Source organism: Bos mutus, chromosome 10 (assembly GCF_027580195.1).
Source record: "Bos mutus isolate GX-2022 chromosome 10, NWIPB_WYAK_1.1, whole genome shotgun sequence".
Classification (NCBI taxonomy): Eukaryota; Metazoa; Chordata; class Mammalia; order Artiodactyla; family Bovidae; genus Bos; species Bos mutus.
In genome coordinates this window covers 58,540,976-58,560,001 of record NC_091626.1, presented here as the reverse complement: position 1 = coordinate 58,560,001, position 19,026 = coordinate 58,540,976, and the positions used below count along the sequence as shown (strand labels likewise).

The following is a 19,026-nucleotide window of genomic DNA, read 5'->3' as shown; positions in this document are numbered from 1 at the left end:
CTGTTATGCCAAGGTTTTTATTATAAAAATATTGCCCTTGTTCTTTGGAAATGATGAAGAAACAATGTATTAGCATTGGGCGAGCCCTGAATATTGCATTTCAGAAGACTGTTGAATCCAGGCCTAGAAGGGCTTAGCTCTGTGAGAAAAGATGTTTCTGAGCTTTTGGAACAGAAAGTAGTCCCAGCCCTGGGTGAGCACTAGCAGAGGGTGTCATGTAGGCTGGGCATGCTTGCCAGGGAGGAGGGGCTGGGCCTTGGAGCATGGAGACAGAGGAGAAGGCCAGAAATAAAATGAGAGGCTGCTTTTCAGGGTTCAGGTTGGCTCTTCAAAGTGAATACAAATGCTGAAGTGTTTATGGTTGAGGCTTTCTTTTGAGATATGGTTTCCCTGGTAGCTCAGTTTTTAAAGAATCTGCCTGCAATGCAGGAGATCTGGTGTAATTCCTGAGTCGGGAAGATCCACTGGAGAAGGGATAGGCTACTGCTTCATTATTCTTGGCTTTCCTGGTGGCTCAGCTGGTAAAGAATCCCCCCGCAATGGGGGAGACCAGGGGTCGATCCCTGGGTTGGGAAGATACCCTGGAGAAGGGAAAGGCTGCCCATTCCAGTATTCTGGCCTGGAGAAGTCCATGGATACAGTCCATGTGGTTGCAAAGAGTCAGACATGACTGAGTGACTTTCACTTTCCTTTTCACTTTTCTTTTGAGCCATGGTTCTGTTTATCATCCGACTTCAGTTCCTACCTTCAGTATTAGATACAGTGGCTGCTTAGAGGATAATGATGAAACATTTATCTCAAGATTAAAACACACACACACAGTTTTTCATCCATATTCTCTCAGTCTTTGGGGCTCTATCATAACTTTTTCCCCCAGTTTTGTTGGGAAATAATTGGCATACGTTACTGTATAAGTAAGTCATTCAGCATGATGGTATGATTTACATATGTTGTGAAATGGTTATCAAAATAATTTCAGCTAACATTCATTTTCTCATACACATATGATGCTTGAACAACTTGAGTTTGAACTGCATGGGTCCACTGAGTTATACTCACACAGATTTTTTTCAATAAATAATACTGAGGAGAAATTGTAAATAAATATGAATTTCTTTTTAATGTTATCTTTTCATATTTGATGTCTACTGTTGGTAATGCATATAACATCTCCTGTATTGTATATGACAATATGGATGTAGATACTGACAGACAATTCATCTTGAAAACAAAGGACATAAACTTATGGTATTGATAAATACAACAGAGGACTGTCAGTATATTTTCTCCTCCCTGTGATTTTTAAATAACATTTTCTTTTCTCTGGCTTATTTTATTGTAAGAATACATTATATAGCTCATACAACATACAAAATTTTTGTTAACTATTTATGTTATTAGTAGTTCAGTTTGCAGGGAGTCAAAAGTTAAACTTGGATTTTTTACTAAATGAGGGTTTACAACCCCTAACCCTTGCATTGTTCAAAGGTTAACTGCAGATACAATAAAAAAAAAAAAAAAAGAAAGGGAAAATTTTTTCTCCTTGTGATGAAAACTCTTAGGATTTATTCTCATATCAACTTTCTTACATATCATATGGTAGTGTTAACTATAATTATCATTCAACTATGACTTCTTTTTTAAATTTTGATCGCTTTTGTCCATCATAGATTTTTTTTTGCGTGCCAGTTTTAATTTTTATTTAGTTTTTGGCCATGCCACGCGGCATGCAGAATCTTAGTTCCCCCAACCAGTGTTTAAAACCCATGGTCCTTACAGTGGAAGCATGGAGTCTTAACCACTGCACTGCCAGGGAGGTCCCTGACTTCTTAAATAATAATGTACAGTTGAGTACTGAAGTTAGTAAATTGATTTCTGATTACACTTAAGACCCTTTACCTTGTGATAAGTCTAAGAATGTGTCAAATATTTATTCATCAATTAATACATTTAAGATGATGTCTTATGAAAAGCTTCCTCTTCCACCCAGGAAAGGGAGAACTTGGATTTTTTTTTTTTTTTTTGCATTAACAAATATTCTCTCTGAAATTAGCAAGTCTTTTCAGAGATATCCCAGAACATATAAATCAGTACTTTTTTTTTTTTTCTGTTAAAGAGTTAAAGCATTTTCTGGAGTTGCTTATGTTTTAGGTTAAAAACACATATCCACAAATGTTCCTTTTAGGCCCAAATTTTTTTTCTTTTTTAAGGGTTCTAATATTTTCATTTCAGTTGTAAAATTTCACTCACCCTGGGTCAATCTTGTCCACTTTTCAGCATTAGTACATTTATGCTCAACATTTTTACTTCAGCACTTTATAGCACTTGGCCCCAGTATTAGAGCTAGCCATTTAAAATGAAAATTATATTTGGCTGTTATTACATCCTGTGACATCAGAATTTCATTTCTGTTTTAGACAGGTGGTAAGAACAAATTTTTTATTTAGCAACATATTCCAGGCCTGTGATGAAATAAATGCACAAGTGGTTGGATGTGTTAAACCCCAATTTGCATCAAGATGATTTGGGTATTTGAGGGGGTTTTTTGTTTTTAGTTTTTTTGGTTTTTTTTTTTTTTCCTTTGGTTTGATCTTAATCATGCCTCTGCTCATAGAAAATGCTGGGCTTGTGAGCTTGTGGTGCATAGGGTGTACCGTGGTGTCTGGCTCAGAGTAAGGCCTCTCATGCCTGCTTGGGAATCACTGTTGCTGAATGTGTCACCAGGATTGGATCTGAGCATGGCAGACCACCAGATGTATGGCAAAACAGACATCTCTTACCAAATACAACACATGAGGTCAGCTTTAATCAGAGAGCATTTGCACGTACAATTCTACGGGGAGTTCAGTCACTATTGAACGGAAAAGTGGTTGAGAAGATCCATCTTGCCATGATTTATTGCTACCAGCTGCCTGAGTGTGGGGCCATACCAGCTCACTTTGGCAAATGATGTTTCCTGTTTTGTTTTGTTTTTTTTCCTAAAGAACAAATTTCCCTTTTCTTTTGCTTCCTTTTGGAATGTTATTCCTGCCTCCCCCGACTTTAATTTTATCATTTCTTTTGCCTCTTCCTTTCTTTGATTTTAATTTATGCATGCCCTCTTTCCCCCTCAGTAAAATTAAGTTGCCAGTTATATTCTTTTTTAACTTTAAATCCTTAACTTTCAAGCCCACGTTTATCCAAAGATACGTCTTTTTTCTCTCCCCCATACTTCTGAACATTCCAACAGGAAGTTCCAAAAATAAATAAAACTGAAATTGAGTTCATACCTTTCCAGCTAGGATTCTCTGCTCTTCTCAGCCTCGGGAGTGAAATGAGAGGGATTCCCACTTCCATAGTCTCCCAGATCCCAACATTTCAGTTGGCTTGGAAAATACAATAATCCACTCAGGCATATGAGCATTCACAATAAATCATAGAGTTATGAATAAATCTCGGTTGTCAAAAGCAAATGTGTAGCCGTTCCAACGCGTCTGCCATTAGAATTCAGCAAGGCAGCTGTCAGCTGTTTTCTTGTAATTAAACAGCCAATGAGCAGCTAATTAAGACATATGTGTATACAGAAGTGGAAGTGGGTATGTTAATGAACTGTAGGAATCAATTCATTAAGTGAAAATTGTCAAAAGACCAAACATCAGATCAGCATTTCAGCCTGTGCCTCCCTGGGAAGGAGCCCCGAGCAGGAGGGGAGCCCCTGAGAGCCAGAACCCCACCCCAACACCTTCCCAGCCACACTTACAGGTCTCTGCCGCTAAGGCCCACTTGGGGGCGAAGACATTAATAACCCCAATAGGAAATGTCACGTCTATTTCAAAGCCTTTTATTAAAAAGACCTAGCAAAGGAAAGTTGTTTTCCTACTTGTATAAACCTAGTATTTGATACCCTATAAAATGCCATCTCCCTCAGCTTATGTCTGAACCATTATATGGAACTTTGTACAACTGAAAAGTGAGGCTTTTTTACCTGTTTGTTGTTTATCTGTTTTTGTTTGGTCTGCCCCGTATCTTTGTATGCATGTCTTCTGGGTAGTATATTAAGAACTCTCTGGCCTTTGGGTTAAGATGTACCCAGATTTCAAGAATTCAAATCTTGGCGCCTCTCCTTCAACTGCTGTGTGACTTTGAAAAGATGGTTTAACCTCTCTGAACTGGAATTTTCTTATTTGTAAATAGACATAAAAATACCTGCTTTGTAAAGCTGTGAATTGCGTGTGAATCATGTTTGTGAAGCGTGCTCCCCGGTGCTTGGTATAGAATAGGAGCTCACCATGTGATTGTCACCACAGGTTTTTATCATGGCATCATTTTTCCTCTGGTCTTTCATTCCGCAAGTGTTTGTTGACTGCTCCAAGTCCTAGGCTGTGTAATAACCCATTCAGAAGATGGCAGGTGTGGGGACCTGAGAAAATTGCAGTGAAGATAGAGAAAAGTAGATGGATTTGAGGAATATGAAGATGACCAGAAACAGCCTAATTTAGTAACTGCATGCATGTGGATGGGGAGGGAGCAGGGAGGCCCATCTTTCTGCTTTGAATATCTGGGTTAAGGGTGGTACCCTTGCCTGAGCAAGGAAACACTGGAGGAAAAGAGACTGGGAAAATAATCAGTGGGTCTGGAAGTGTTCTGTTCGGAATAAAGATAAAGCCATTCAGTATGTATTGAATGGATAAACAATAAGGTCCTACTGTATAGCACAAAGGAAATCTATATTCAGTATCCTATGATAGGGTCTTCCCTGGTGTCTCAGTGGTAAAGAATCCATCCGCCAACACAGGGCATGGGTTCAGTCCCTGATCCAGGAAGATCCCACATGCCACAGAGCAACTAAGCCTGTGCGCCACAACTCTCGAGCCTGAGCTCTGGAGCCCAGCAGCCACAACTACTGAAGCCCACACACCCTGGAGACTGTGCTGCACAACAGGAGAAGCCACTGCAGTGAAAAGCCCACACGCCACAACTAGAGAGTGACCCCTGCTTGCCACAGCTAGAGAAAAGCCCACCCAGCAGTGAAGACCCAGCACAGCCAAAAATAAATAAATAAATATATTTTTTAAATATATCCCATGATAAACATAGTAGAAAATAATATAAAAAAGAAGGCATATATAACTGAATCACTTTGCTGTACAGAGGAAATTGGCATATTGTAAACCAGCTATAGTTTAATTTTTTAAAAAGATAAAGCCATCCAGCTAAAGTTTCTGGAGAATGTTTGTATATGTGTGTGTTGGTGGTGGGGATGATGGGGCTGTAGAAGGCCAAGCCACAACTCTGGGTATGTGCCTATCCAAAATAGAGAGGAGCCACTTAGACAGCCTGTTGGAAAGCCGAGCATCCAGCAAGGACTGGGCTCAGTCCAGTCACCCGCTGGTCAGTTTTTAACAATCAACTCTCTGGAAAACAGTGTCTATATATATGTACATAACTGTAGTATGTATGTCACTGATACAATTACATACAATTTACAAGTAGTGCAATTGACAATACATTATTATAAACGGAATATATAATATATGAAACGAAAGTGAAAGTGTTGGACTCAGTCGTGTCCGACTCTTTGCGACCCCTTGGACTGTAGCCCGCCAATCTCCTCCCTCCATGGGATTTCCCAGGCAAGAATAATGTAGTGGGTAGCCATTCCCTTTTCCACGGGATCTTCCCATCCCAGGGATCGAACCCAGGTCTCCTACATTATAGGCAGGTTCTTTACCATCTGAGCCACCCATATAATATATAGTAGATATTATATATATGATGTATAATATGTGTGTAGACAGATGATTCTCATTGAATACACTCATTGATTTTTGCTGAACTCTTACATCCACACTTGTGGTTGTGGTTGATGAAAGACTATAGCGTCAATGTGATTTTTCATTTACAATAATAAGAGGAAAGTGAAACAAGGAAAAGCATGTGTTGGAACTTCTCTCATTTGTCAGTGATGATGTGAGCAACTACTTTCTGAATCAGATAATAGTTTTTAAAAATTGGAAGGATCGATCTTCACATTTTTTGTGCCCTTCACAATGTGATGGCTATAGACATGACATACTTTTAAATTGAACCTGCATTGTTATCATTCTCTTCATCACTTTTTAAAAAAAATTTATTGAAATATAATTCATTTACAAGGTTGTGTTAGTTTCAGATGTACAGCAAAGTGATTAAGTTACACATATACATATATTCATTCTTTTTCAGATTCTTTACCTTATATGGATTATTACAGAATATTGAGTATAGTTTCCTGTGCTGTACAGTAGGTCCTTGTTGGTTATCTATTTTATATATGGTGGTGGTGGTTTAGTCACTAAGTCGTGTCTGATTCTTTGCAACCCCATGGACTGCAGCCCACCAAACTCCTCTGTCAATGGGATTTCCCAGGCACAAATTCTGGAGTGAGTAGCCATTTCCCTCTTCAGGGGATCTTGCGACCCAGGGATTGAACCCACATCTCCTGCTTGGCAGGTAGATTCTTATCACTGAGCCACCTGGGAAGCCCATTTTATATATAGTAGTATGTATATGTCAAGTTAATGTTTAATAATGGTTATGTTTAACAATTGGTTCACAAAATTTCTGAAATTTTGACATTCAGCTCTTGCAACCCAGTATCAGCCTTCTCCCATACCCATGGCCTCTGTCCCCATCCTAGGAAACGCCAATCTAATGGGATCAATGAAAATTTTCAGAGTATACAGCCAGATTTTTTTTTTATATAGCAGTAGAGTCTTCCCTGGCTAAGACTCTGCACTCCTAATGCAGGGGACCCAGGTTTGATCCCTAGTCAGGGAACTATATCCCACAATGAAACACCTAAAGATCCCACGGTGAAGATAGAAGATCTTGCATGCAACAGCTAAGATCTAGCATGGCCAAATAATTTTTTTTTTAACTAGGCAATAGAATTTTCCAAAGAACAGAGGCAGAAGTTAGAAATAAAACTCAACAGAAGGCACTTTGAAAGGCTTGGTGAAATAAGGCAGGAAACACTGGCAAATTCTCTTTGAGGCAGTGGAAATGGAGGTGGAAGGTTGATGAATGTGAGGAAATCAAGACTGAGTAACATGGGTTTTGTTAGCCCAACACTGCAGGAGAGATGCTTATGTGGGAGGCACTACACTTAAAATTAGGATGCTGGAGTTCAAGTCCCAGCAATGACATGAAGCCACGGGGAAGCCTTGGACATGTCACTCAGCTTTCTCAGCTTCATTTTTGTTATCTGCAAAATCAGAGAGCTAGAGTAGATCCCTGATTCTTAACAAAGGGAAAGCAGCAGAGTCTTCAGGAAGCTTTGTTAAAATGTTTACCATACAGAATGACGCGTTGTCTTTTTTGACCTACAAAAATGGCACTTTCACATTGTTCAAACGAGCATGTATGTCAGCGAATATACCCTCAGATGTTCTGGTTCAGAAGATCTTAGGTGTATTTTTTAAAAGTTCCACCGGTGATTCTGATACACATTCAGTTGGAGAACTACTGAGTCAAGTAATCTCAACTTCCTTTCATCTCTAAAGGCTGTTTGCATATTCTAACGTACTGTTTGCAATAACTGCATGTGAGTCTGCTGCCACTAGGTGGTGGTAGTGTGCCACAGTCGCACCAAATACCAGTATCCTGAATGTCATCATGGTGGCCCCCTGCTCAAGCCCACCGTGTTTGTAATGGCACATCTCCATGTACCTGGACAGCCATAAAAAGTGAACTTTTCAGAAAGCCAAAGAAGTCATTCATCAGCTCAGCTTTTAGAAGTGAAACTCCACCATTGTATATTTAACATCTGTCCCAGCTGACTCGCAGCTTCCGCGCTTTCTTCTCTACCCATACCTCCTCAGTTCCTCCCAAAAACTCCAAGCTCTGCCTTGCGCTGTCACTGCTCTCTGTGTGGCCGCCAGCTTCCCCACCCCTAGGACCGGGATCCCAGCCTACTCGTTTATCAGTGGGACCCTCTCCAGGTCCCACATCAGTCAAGATCTGGCTTCTCCATTTATGAGCAGGCTTCTCGCTTTATGAAAGAAGATACCTACCATACGTTCTCCCTTTCTTCCTTTCTGCCCTTCTAATCCTTCTCCTCGTATATACTCATTCGTTTTAAATACTTCATCAGTTTAACTGCCCAAATCCTCTGAGAAACCCCAAGAATATACTGAAATGAAGAGTTTTTATTTTTTTGTTTATTGGCCGTGCCTTGTGACACGTGGCATTCTTGTTCCCTGATCAAGGATTGAACCCATGTGCCCTGCATTGAAAGTTCAGAATCTTAACCACTGTACCACCAGGGAAATCCCTGTAGGGTTGTGGAGTTTTGTTGTTGTTGTTTTAAGGGGAGACAAGGGGCAGGAAAGGAACACCAAGCCCTCGTTCTATCTGAAAGGCAGAGTTTGGTGTGTCTGATTCACCTAGGCTTACCCTTTCCCTCCCTCCATGGCTCTCACCTTATAAACCTGCCTGACCCCTCCCCTTTGGTATTTGATAGCTAGCCTTGTGGGCTGTCAACTTAGTCCAAAAGAAAGGTTTTTTCTGTGGTTCTTAGTGCTGCCACTCCCTGAACTTTCCACAGGCACTTGCTCAAATGACTCAGTGAGAAGTAAATGGGATTGTAAAGAGTAAGGTGTGTCTATTTGCACGTTTGCTTTCCCCAAGCCCTTCGGAACTGAGACAGCTAAAGAAGTGGAGTCCTTTTTCACGTATTGGTTCCGGCCTCAGCACCATTGCTCCAAGAGCATGTGGAAAGCCTCATGGATTTGTCTTGCAAATAGGTGGTACAATTTCTCAGACATCTTTAAAGATAGTGACTGCGCCTTGGATTCAGTTTGTTGTTGTTATTGTTTTGTTTTCTAAATGAGCCAAAGTAATCTAGAAATAACTAGGGTGAATTAAAGAGGACATAACCCTCCTGGTGATAAATGAGGGAAAAATCATGAAATTGTGAAACTGACTTTCTTGTGTGAATAACCCACATCAGGAGGTGGCTATAGAAGAGGAATTTATTAAATGCCTGGGCAGTGACAACATGGCCAGCTAAAGGGGTTAACCGGGAGGAAAACTAATTTCAGAACAGATCAGTCTTGCTCCTTGATCATGCATACCTTGTGTCTTGACACTGCTTCCTTTAATGGTCACCTTCTGTAAGAACCCCCAAGTGGGAATCCTTTTTGACACACAAAAAGAAGCAGAAGAACAACAAAAGGGATAAAAGTGTGAGTTCTGGAATTAAACCACCTGAATTCAGATCCTGACTTTATCCCACGCTGGGGGGGGGGGGGGGGGGAGAGGGGGGGTTTGGGTTCTGAGCTAGTGCCTCTCTAAGCCTCAGGTTCTTTGACCTAAAAACCAGGAAAATGATAGTGCCTGCCTCAGGCTGCCCTTGTCAAAATTAAAGCCTCTTACACAGAATGAAGTAAGTCAGGAAGAGAAAAACAAATGTCATATATTAATCATATATATGGAACCTAAAAAATGGTACTGATGAGCCTACTTGCAGGGCGGGAATGGAGACCCAGACGTGGAGAACGGACTTGGACACGGCGGGGGAAGGAGTAGGGGCACGGACTGAGAGAGCAGCGCTGACATGTACACACTCCCATCTGTGAAACAGCTAGCTGCTGGGAAGCTGCTGCAGAACACGGGGAGCCCAGCCCGGCACTCTGTGATGACCTGGAGGGGTGGGATGGCAGGGCGAGGGAGGCTTCAGAGGGAGGGGACGCATGTATACTGGTCCATAGGCTGATATAGGCTGATTAGTGTTGTTGTACAGCAGAAACCAACACAACGTTATAAAGCAATTATCCTCCAATAATTTAAAAAAATTAAGTGATGGAATCCATATAAAGCACAGGGTGATGAGCAAATAATCAGCACGCTTTAATGCTACCTGGGATTGGTGTTAATCAGATATGGTAAGACACCTAAGACACAAACATGACTGCCATGAAGGGAGAGAAATTGGTTATAACATAAGTCCCTAGAAATTGGAGAAGGCAATGGCACCCCACTCCAGTACTCTTGCCTGGAAAACCCCATGGACGGAGGAGCCTGGTAGGCTGCGGTCCATGGGGTTGCGAAGAGTCCGACACAACTGAGCGACTTCACTTTCACTTCTCACTTTCATGCATTGGAGAAGGACATGGCAACCCACTCCAGTGTTCTTGCCTGGAGAATCCCAGGGACGGGGGAGCCTGGTGGGCTGCCATCTCTGGGGTCGCACAGAGTCTGACATGACTGAAGTGACTTAGCAGCAGCAGAAATAGGAGGCATAGCATGCCACACAGGGGACCACAGTGAGAAGCCGTGTCAGTCAGAGGCAGAGAGAGGGCGAGGAAAACCTGGGAGGCGGTGACCGGTCTAGTCTCCGGATTGGTTGCTTGTATGCTTCCAGGCAAGTTGTTTGCTATTTCTAGAAGCTAGGTAGCCCTGGGAAGTGTAATCGACTCTGAGTTAGCAAGACCTCAAGATGTGAAAGCATTGAAAATACAGTATAAATAGATATGATTAGAAAACTTCCGTGGCAGACCAGTGGTTAAGACTCCACCTTCCAATGCAAGGAATGTGAGTTCAATCCGCTAAGACCCCACATGCCTCATGGCCAAAAAAACAGAACACGAACAACAGAAGCAATATTGTAACAAATGCAGTAAAGACTTTACAAATGGTCCACATTAAAAAATATATTTAAAATAATGCATTCATTAAGATCTCTCCTTCCATCGTATCTTCACCAGTATCATTATCATTATTCCCTCACGGTTCCCTTTTAGCAGAGCAAACTGGTGGTTGTATATGGCTTCTGTGCTAACATTTTGGAACTTGATTAGTGGTGGTTTGATGTTCACTTAAGTTTAATGTGTAAAACCTAAAGAGTAACCTTTTTTCCCTTTGATAATGACCCAAGCATTATTCAAGAGTGGTGTCTAGACATGGATTTCTTAGTTTTTAAGAAAGTGGAGACATTGTAAAGGATCCTAAGAATACTAAAGGTACAAAAGAACCTGGAAAGAAAGGTGGCACATACTGTGATTTGGTCTATAGACGAGGTCCTGGGAGATAATGGTGCAGTCTGCATATACTGGCTCCATTTAAAGAAAAAAAGAGAGATCGTGTAGACATTCTTCATATTCAGTGATTAGAGAACAAAATGGAACAGAATCCTTGTGACACAGACCCTTTTTTTCCCTTTTATCAGCAAAAGGAAACACAAACTAAACCCCTGCTTAGGTCGAACTCACATCTATATATGACTACCGAAAAAACCATAGCTTTGACTAATGGACCTTTGTCAGCAAGTAATGTCTCTGCTTTTTAATATGCTCTCTAGGTCTGTCATAGCTTTTCTTTCAAGGAATGTCTTTTTATTTCATGGCTACAGTAACCATCCACAGTGATTTTGGAGCCCAAGACCATAAAGTTTCTCACTGTTTCCATTGTTTCCCCATCTATTTGCCATGAAGTGATGAGACCAGATGCCATGATCTTTGTTTTTTGAATATTGAGTTTTAAGCCAGCTTTCTCACTCTCCTCTTTTACCTTCATCAAGAGGTTCTTTAGTTCCTCTTCACTTTCCGCCATTAGGCTGGTATCATCTGCGTATTTGAGGTTATTGATATTTCTCCCAGCAATCTTGATTCCAGCTTGTGCTTTATCCAGCCCGGCATTTTACATGATGTACTCTGCATATAAGTTAAATAAGCAGGGTGATGATATACAGGACGTACTCCTTTCCCAATTTGGAACCAGTACGTTGTTCCATGTCCAGTTCTAACTATTGCTTCTTGACAAGGATACAGGTTTTGTAGGAGGCAGGTAAGGTTGTCTGATATTCCCAGCTCTTGAAGGATTTTCCAGTTTGTTGTGATCTACACAGTGAAAGGCTTTAACATAGTCAATGAAGCAGAAGTAGATGTTTTTTTCTGGAATTCTCTTGATTTTTCTCTGACCCAGCAGATGTTGGCAATTTGATCTCTGGCTCCTCTGTCATTTGTAAAACCAACTTGCACATCTGGAAGTTCTCAGTTCACGTTCTGTTGAAGCCTAACTTAGAGTATTTTGAGCATTACTTTGCTAGCATGTGAGATGCGTACAGTTATGTGGTAGTTTGAACATTCTTTGAGATTGGAGTGAAAACTGACCTTTTCCAGTCCTGTGGCCTCTGCTGAGTTTTCCAAATTTGCTGGCATGTTGAGTGCAGCACTTTCACAGCATCATCTTTTAGGATTTGAAATAGCTCAGCTGGAATTCCATCACCTCCACTAGCTTTGTTTGTAGTGATGCTTCCTCAGATCCACTTGACTTCGTACTCCAAGATGTCTGTCTGTAGGTGAGTGGTCACACCATCATGGTTATCCAGGTCATTAATATCTTTTTTGTATAGATGTTCTGTGTATTCTTCTTAATATCTTCTGCTTCTGTTAGGTCCATACCGTTTCTGTCCTTTATTGTGCCCATCTTTGCATGAAATGTTCCCTTGGTATCTCTCATTTTTGAAGAGATCTCTAGTCTTTCCCATTCTATTGTTTTCCTCTTATCTTTGCATCGTGCATTTAGGAAGGCTTTCTTATCTCTCCTTGCTGTTCTTTGGAACTCTGCATTCAGATGGGTATGTCTTTCCTTTTCTCCTTTGCCTTTCACTTCTTTTCTCAGCTGTTTGTAAGCCCTCCTCAGACAACCATTTTGCATTTCTTTTTCTTGGGGATGGTTTCGATCACTGCCTGCTGTACAATGTTGTGAACCTCTGTACATAGTTCTTCAAGCTCTCTATCAGGTCTAATCCCTTGAATCTGTTTGTCACTTCCACTTCCATAAAGAAGGCTGAGCGCCGAAGAATTGATGCTTTTGAACTGTGGTGTTGGAGAAGACTCTTGAGAGTCCCCTGGACTGCAAGGAGATGAAACCAATCAATCCTGAATATTCATTGGAAGGACTGATCCTGAAACTGAAACTCCCATACTTTGGCCATCTGATGCAAAGAGCCAACTCATTGCAAAGACTCTGATGCTGAGAAAGATTGAAGGCAGGAGGAGAAGGGGACGACAGAGGACGAGATGGTTAGATGGCAATACCTACTCAATCACCTGAGTTAGAGCAAGCTCTGGGAGATGGTGAAGGGCAGGGAAGCCTGGCGTGCTGCAGTCCGTGGGGTCACAAAGGGTCGGATGTGACTGAGCAACTGATCAAACAAACAAGCCCCTGCAGTGACAGCAAACATGGAGTGGTATAGTCTCAAGAAAGAACGAAATACCTTTCAGCCTTGGCAGAGATTATATGTCCCTGACTCGACCGAATACATAGACAGGTGACCTCTTGGTATCTCTTTTTAAGGATCGTCTGCCTCTGTTACCATTTATATTTTCTTGAAGTCTATTAAGTGCCAAAGAAAGTTTTACTTCTCACTTTCTTGTCACAGAGAAAGGAAACACATTAAGGAAAAAAAAGAAAAACAGCTTTAGATATTTTGAGAAAAGAGGGATTGCCTCACAGTAGAGATCAGACTTGATATCAGGAAAATTTGAAGTATAGTAGAGAGACAGATTGAGATCCTGGGCCCCTAACCTTGCCCACGTTGGTTAGTGAATAGCTTGGTAGACATCAGAGAGTTGGTAAAAGGTCAGTGCCTGCCCCTCCCATCCTAGGTTGGTCTCCAAAAGGAAAAAACTGGAAACCGAGGTTATATCCATCAGAACCATGACTTAATCCACAGAGTCCCCAGCTGTCAGGGAAAAAAGCAGATGTAGTGAATAGTTCTTCTTGCGTAGCTCGAATACCTTTCCACTCACATAGTATAGAAAAATCAAAAAGCACAGATAAACAAACCAAAAAAAAAAAAAAAAAAAGATCAGCATTTGTTTTCATTTGAGGGCATAATTTTCCAAAGGTTTCTTCTGTGTTAAATATATGGATTTTCCCTCCAATATTGGATTATATTGTGTTTAGTTCTTTAGCTGTTTTTTTTTTTATTAAGTAGTACATTTCTGTCACCACCGTATGTCAATAATTGTACTTCTGAAATACCATTTTTAGTGGTTGCTGAATATACAGATATCCAACATGACTCTTCCAGTTCACTACTGTTGGACATTTAGCATGTTTATAAATGTGTCTTACCTTACAGATAGTGCTGTGATGAACATCCAAGTAGGTAAATCCTTGTACCTTTCTTATCATGCCTTTAAAATATATTCCTTAAAGAATAATTTCTAGTTCAGTGGATAGGCATGTTTTTAAAGGATTTTAGTATAACTGCCAAGTTGGCCTCAGAAAAATCTTCTGGTGAGAGAGCACTCTTATCAGTTTGCCCAGCACTCTGTCATTCTATCCGTTCTTCAGGGTTTTACCTTACCCTTTGGTACTGGTGTCCCCTTGGTCATGGTCAACTATCTTTGCCATTAAAGATTTAAAGATGATAACAGACTTTTGTAACCTTCATGGTTCTGCTTCATAGAAATGGCTCTGGTTACCTTTTTTTTTTTTTTTTTTCCAGAATACATTCCTAGTTTTCAAAACCAATGAGACATAAGTCAACTATCAAGCAATAACCAGAAACAAACCCCACATATATTTGTAAAATAAGGAATGTGCTTGTATAAATAACAAGTTTCTATTATATAGCCCAGGAAACTATATTCAATACCTTGTAATAACCTATGATGGAAAAGAATCTGAAAAAGAGTATATCTAATTGAGTTACTTTGCTGTACACCAGAAGCTAATGCAACATTGTAAATCAACCTTACTTTAGCTTTTTAAAATGTGCTTCTAAATAACATATGGATTAAAAAAGAGATCTATTGAAAACTAGAATGTGTTTCATATTGAATAATCATGAAAATACTATATACCAAAACTCACGGATTGCTACCAAAATGTAACTAAAAGGAACACTGACAGCTTTAAGAAAAGACTAAGCAATGAACATTAATGAGCTAGAAAGAATCTAGCTCAAGGAGTTAGCAAAAATGAATGAATCAATAAATAAATGAGTAAATGAATGGAATCCTTGAGGTCAGTACTCCTTATGCATCTTATTACACCTTCTTATTTACAAAACAGTGCTTAACAAATAACGTGGGACTTGATGAACATCAGCTCAGATTTGTTCAATCTGAAAGTCCGTGATTCTGAAAAGATGGTTTTTCCAAACTCTCAAGGGTAGAGTATTCCCAGTCTGATTGATCTGCCAAGATAATCCACCCACGTGTCATTTAACTTCTTGGAGCAGTAGATTCTGACTTGGGGAATGAAAGATACCTAAAGAGTGGTGGATTTATTTGGTCTAGTTGAGACTGCCACAGTGTCCGCTTAGGTTAGCACTTTCTCGTCTCTGGGCATACGGAGAAGCATTCTGTTTATTCTACTAAAAATGTGTTGGAGGTGAAGGTTAAAGATGAGTGCCTTTGTGCCACTGTTATTAAGCATATAGCTTTCAATCATTAGAAGCCAAGAACAGGGCCTGGTCCTCTTCCTTCTACATAAGCAAATGTCTATTGCAATTAAAGAAAGTTTTGCATGTGTAAGGGACAGAGGATTGGGCTCTGGGGACCCATTTTACTCAAGGAAAAAGAAGTGACTTTAATTTCATTAATGGTTTCCAGGATGATTGTGCTACAACTTTAATTCTCCATTAAATATTCATGCCGACGGGCGCTTCCTTTCCTGCCTTTAGTATCATTCAGCTCAAGCTGACACTAACCTGTTTTCTATTTCATAACTGAATCACAGGGCTTTTTCAGGAGAAGTCAGCAAAGCAATGCCACCTACTCCTGTCCTCGTCAAAAGAACTGTTTGATTGATCGAACCAGTAGAAACCGCTGCCAGCACTGTCGATTACAGAAATGCCTTGCCGTGGGGATGTCTCGAGATGGTGAGCTCTCGCAGCCTATGTTGCATAATAGCACAGGGTTGTGAAAGTACCTTCTGAAGCCTGGACCCAAGTCTGCCAGAATATGTCCCCTCTGTCCCTCACCACCCCCTCCAGTCTTCCCTCCTCTGGCATCCCTGTGGGTATCACAGCAGTTACTTTCTCGTCCATAAACCATCCAGTCAGCTCACTGGCTGATGCAGGGCAGGATGGGGGGCATGGAGAAGAAATGTCTATGTGGTCAGAACACCTTCAGATTTTTGATGTTTAAGTCATTGCAGGTGGATGAATTGATGGGAGGTTCAGGTGTCACCTGAGGATCTGAAAAAGGATACCTTCTAGAAGCATTTTTTTTTTTCTCATAGAAAACACAAGGCAGAGCTAATTGTTATGTGCTTTATACTAGTCAGCTTATTGGCAGTTGGGACGCATTAGCTGTTATTGCTAACTGGATCCAAAGTCAAATATTTGTACATCCAGTATGTGTGGAAATAGTGCAAAGCAGGCCTCAATGACAAATGTTCTTTTCATTAAAACAAGCTATTTTAACAGTTGCAAAACAGTTTAGGATCTTCCTGGAAAATTGTCTTCAGTGCACTAAATAATCAACACCAGATTTCAAGACTATTCTTATATAAGAAAATTGGGCTGATAGCACAGTAGATACATTTAAGGACTTTACTGAATATACTGGCTGGTTGGCTACCGTGAGAGATCCCTCTGAAGGAAACATCACTTCCAGTGGAGTTTCAGACCCTGGAAAAATAAGGGTCTGAAAAACCTTTCAGGCTGCTAGACAGGTGTTCTGAGTGTCTGCTTTCCCTAGAATCAGAAGTTCTCGGGCCTGTGGACCTACCCAGGCACAAGTTGTACACAGGATTGCCTCTTAGAATTTGTAGAAGCAAAGGGAAGTTTTGCGGATCAGAAGATGCAAGTCATAAAACTTACACCATATCCTCTGAAATTCCTGTGATATGCAACTCTACAGATTTCAACTTCCAGTGGCCCTGAACTCACACAACTAGGTTTATCTCTTATGAGTCTGTAAGTTAAAAAATCACAGATGGGTGTGCATTTTCTCAAAACCTAATCCAGGGAATTCCCTGGTGGTCCAGTGGTAAGGACTTCATGCTTCCACTACAAGGGCCATGGGTTTGATCCCTGGTCAGGGAACTCAGATCCCACAAGCTGTGTGCTGTGGCCAAAAAACAAAAAACAAAAACCTGATCCATTTATTTCACTTAGGGGATAGTGTGATTACTGTTTTTAACATTAAGAAAAGAGAACACAATTCAGAGTCATGGCAGAACCAGTTTCCCCCTATTAATTAGAGGTATTAATCCCTTTGGGGATTCTAGACTATTCTTTTCAAAAAGAATTAAGTACCTTCAGTATGCCTTGTGAAGATTTTGTATATAAGTGACAGCTCATGTTATTGTGGGCTTGGAGTGAATTTGGGGGCTTATACAATTTTAGACAGGGCCTCCCTGGTGGCTTAGCAGCAAAGCATCCACCTGCCAATGCAGGAGACGTGATTCAACCCCTGGTTGCAGAGGATCCCTTGGAGGAGGAAATGGCAACCCACTCCAGTATTCTTGCCTGGGAAATCTCATGTACAGAGGAGGCTGGCAGGCTATAGTCCACGGGGTCGCAAAAGAGTCGGACGTGACTTAGCGACTAAACGACGACAGTTTTAGGCCTGAAATTCATAGCCCACATCAGCCTGACTGCTATCTAACAAGTCCCACCCAATTTGTCACCTGAGCCATGGATACTGGAAGTTGCCCAGAATCCTGCTCACTTGTTTCCTCTAGGCAAAAGGAAACCACATCCTCCTTAGCAGGAAAAGGATCCCACAAGTTGGGCTGGGCACTGATTCCCAACTTCACTTCCATCTACCCTGCCTCTTGCCCCAAGACTCACAGAATTTTGTTGATGGTCAAATGTGTGAATTCATCTACCCAGTCGGGTGTAAATTTAACCATAATCAGGAGATCTTAGTCCCTCCGCCAGAGGCTTTATCTATACCTACTTAGGCTGAGAAATAAATGGGTTAGTGGGGGAGTTCAGACCAGGAAATCACAGGTTTTTTTTTTTTCTCAGTTATCTCGATGTTTCAAGAGAAATCATTTGAAATGCTAAGTGAACTGGAAAGTTACTCCAGTCACTGTTCCACTTTAAACGTGGGGACACATGGCACAGAGAAGGGCTGCGAACACAAATTCTCCTGGCAGGGATCTTCCCCAGAGCTGCAGTTGCTGCTGCTGCTAAGTCACTCAGTCGTGTCTGACTGTGTGCGACCCCATAGACGGCAGCCCACCAGGCTCCCCTGTCCCTCGGATTCTCCAGGCAAGAACACTGGAGTGGGTTGCCATTTCCTTCTCCAATGCATGAAAGTAAAAAGTGAAAGGGAAGTCGCTCAGTTGTGTCCGACTCTTAGCGACCCCATGGACTGCAGCGTACCAGGCCCCTCTGTCCATGCCTACCACTTCCAAAATCCTAATATTCTTTTTCACTTGAGGCTCAATGAGAATAGCAGAACGTATCCTTTTAAGATGGGTCCAAGGGTTTCAAAGGGGCCACATGACCCAGGAGCAGGCGAGGGGTACACTCAGAGGTGTAACCCAGGGAATTGCAAATGCTTCATGCAGTCTGTTGAGCTTGCTCCGGAAGCCCCAGATTTGGCTATTTGATCAGAAAGAAACTCATCTAAGTGTACGGATTAGTGAAATGAATGCATGTGGAGATTTGACTGCTTGTGCCCTGATGTAGACCGGTCAGTTTGTGCATCCCTGTGCTCGAGTCTGAACACTAAGAAAAGAAGTGTCTAGACCAACTGCCTGGGTCGAGAGGGAACAAACCCATCAAACCGCAGTCCAGTAGCTCCCACTGAGCATAGGGTTATGTGACAGCATGAAAACCAAGCTGATCATTGCTCTAGGTCTCTTCTACCAGCCCTGGGTCTGTTTCTGAAACTTAGCTCCTCCAGGATGTATCTTTGCTGTCAGGGATGTGGAGCAAGCCTATGTGAGGTAGGACCGTTTTCACCTCTGGATCATGTCCTTATTTGGTGGTTATGTGGTTTTTGATTAAAATTATCTGCAACTTCAAAGGAAGTCCTAAAGCATACCAGAGAGGATCATGGAGAAAAACATATTGTATATGGTGTG

General features: G+C 41.3%; 1 protein-coding gene across 5 annotated transcripts in view; it reads left to right on the top strand.

The window, feature by feature from the left end:
• Nucleotides 1-19,026, top strand: part of RORA (RAR related orphan receptor A) — an 812,472-nt gene that overhangs the window by 765,019 nt on the left and 28,427 nt on the right. For all 5 annotated transcript variants that reach the window (XM_070378001.1, XM_070378002.1, XM_070378003.1 and 2 more), the window contains one exon: nucleotides 15,718-15,859. In XM_070378001.1, coding sequence (XP_070234102.1) covers nucleotides 15,718-15,859 — 142 coding nt within the window. The remainder of the gene's footprint in view (nucleotides 1-15,717; nucleotides 15,860-19,026) is intronic.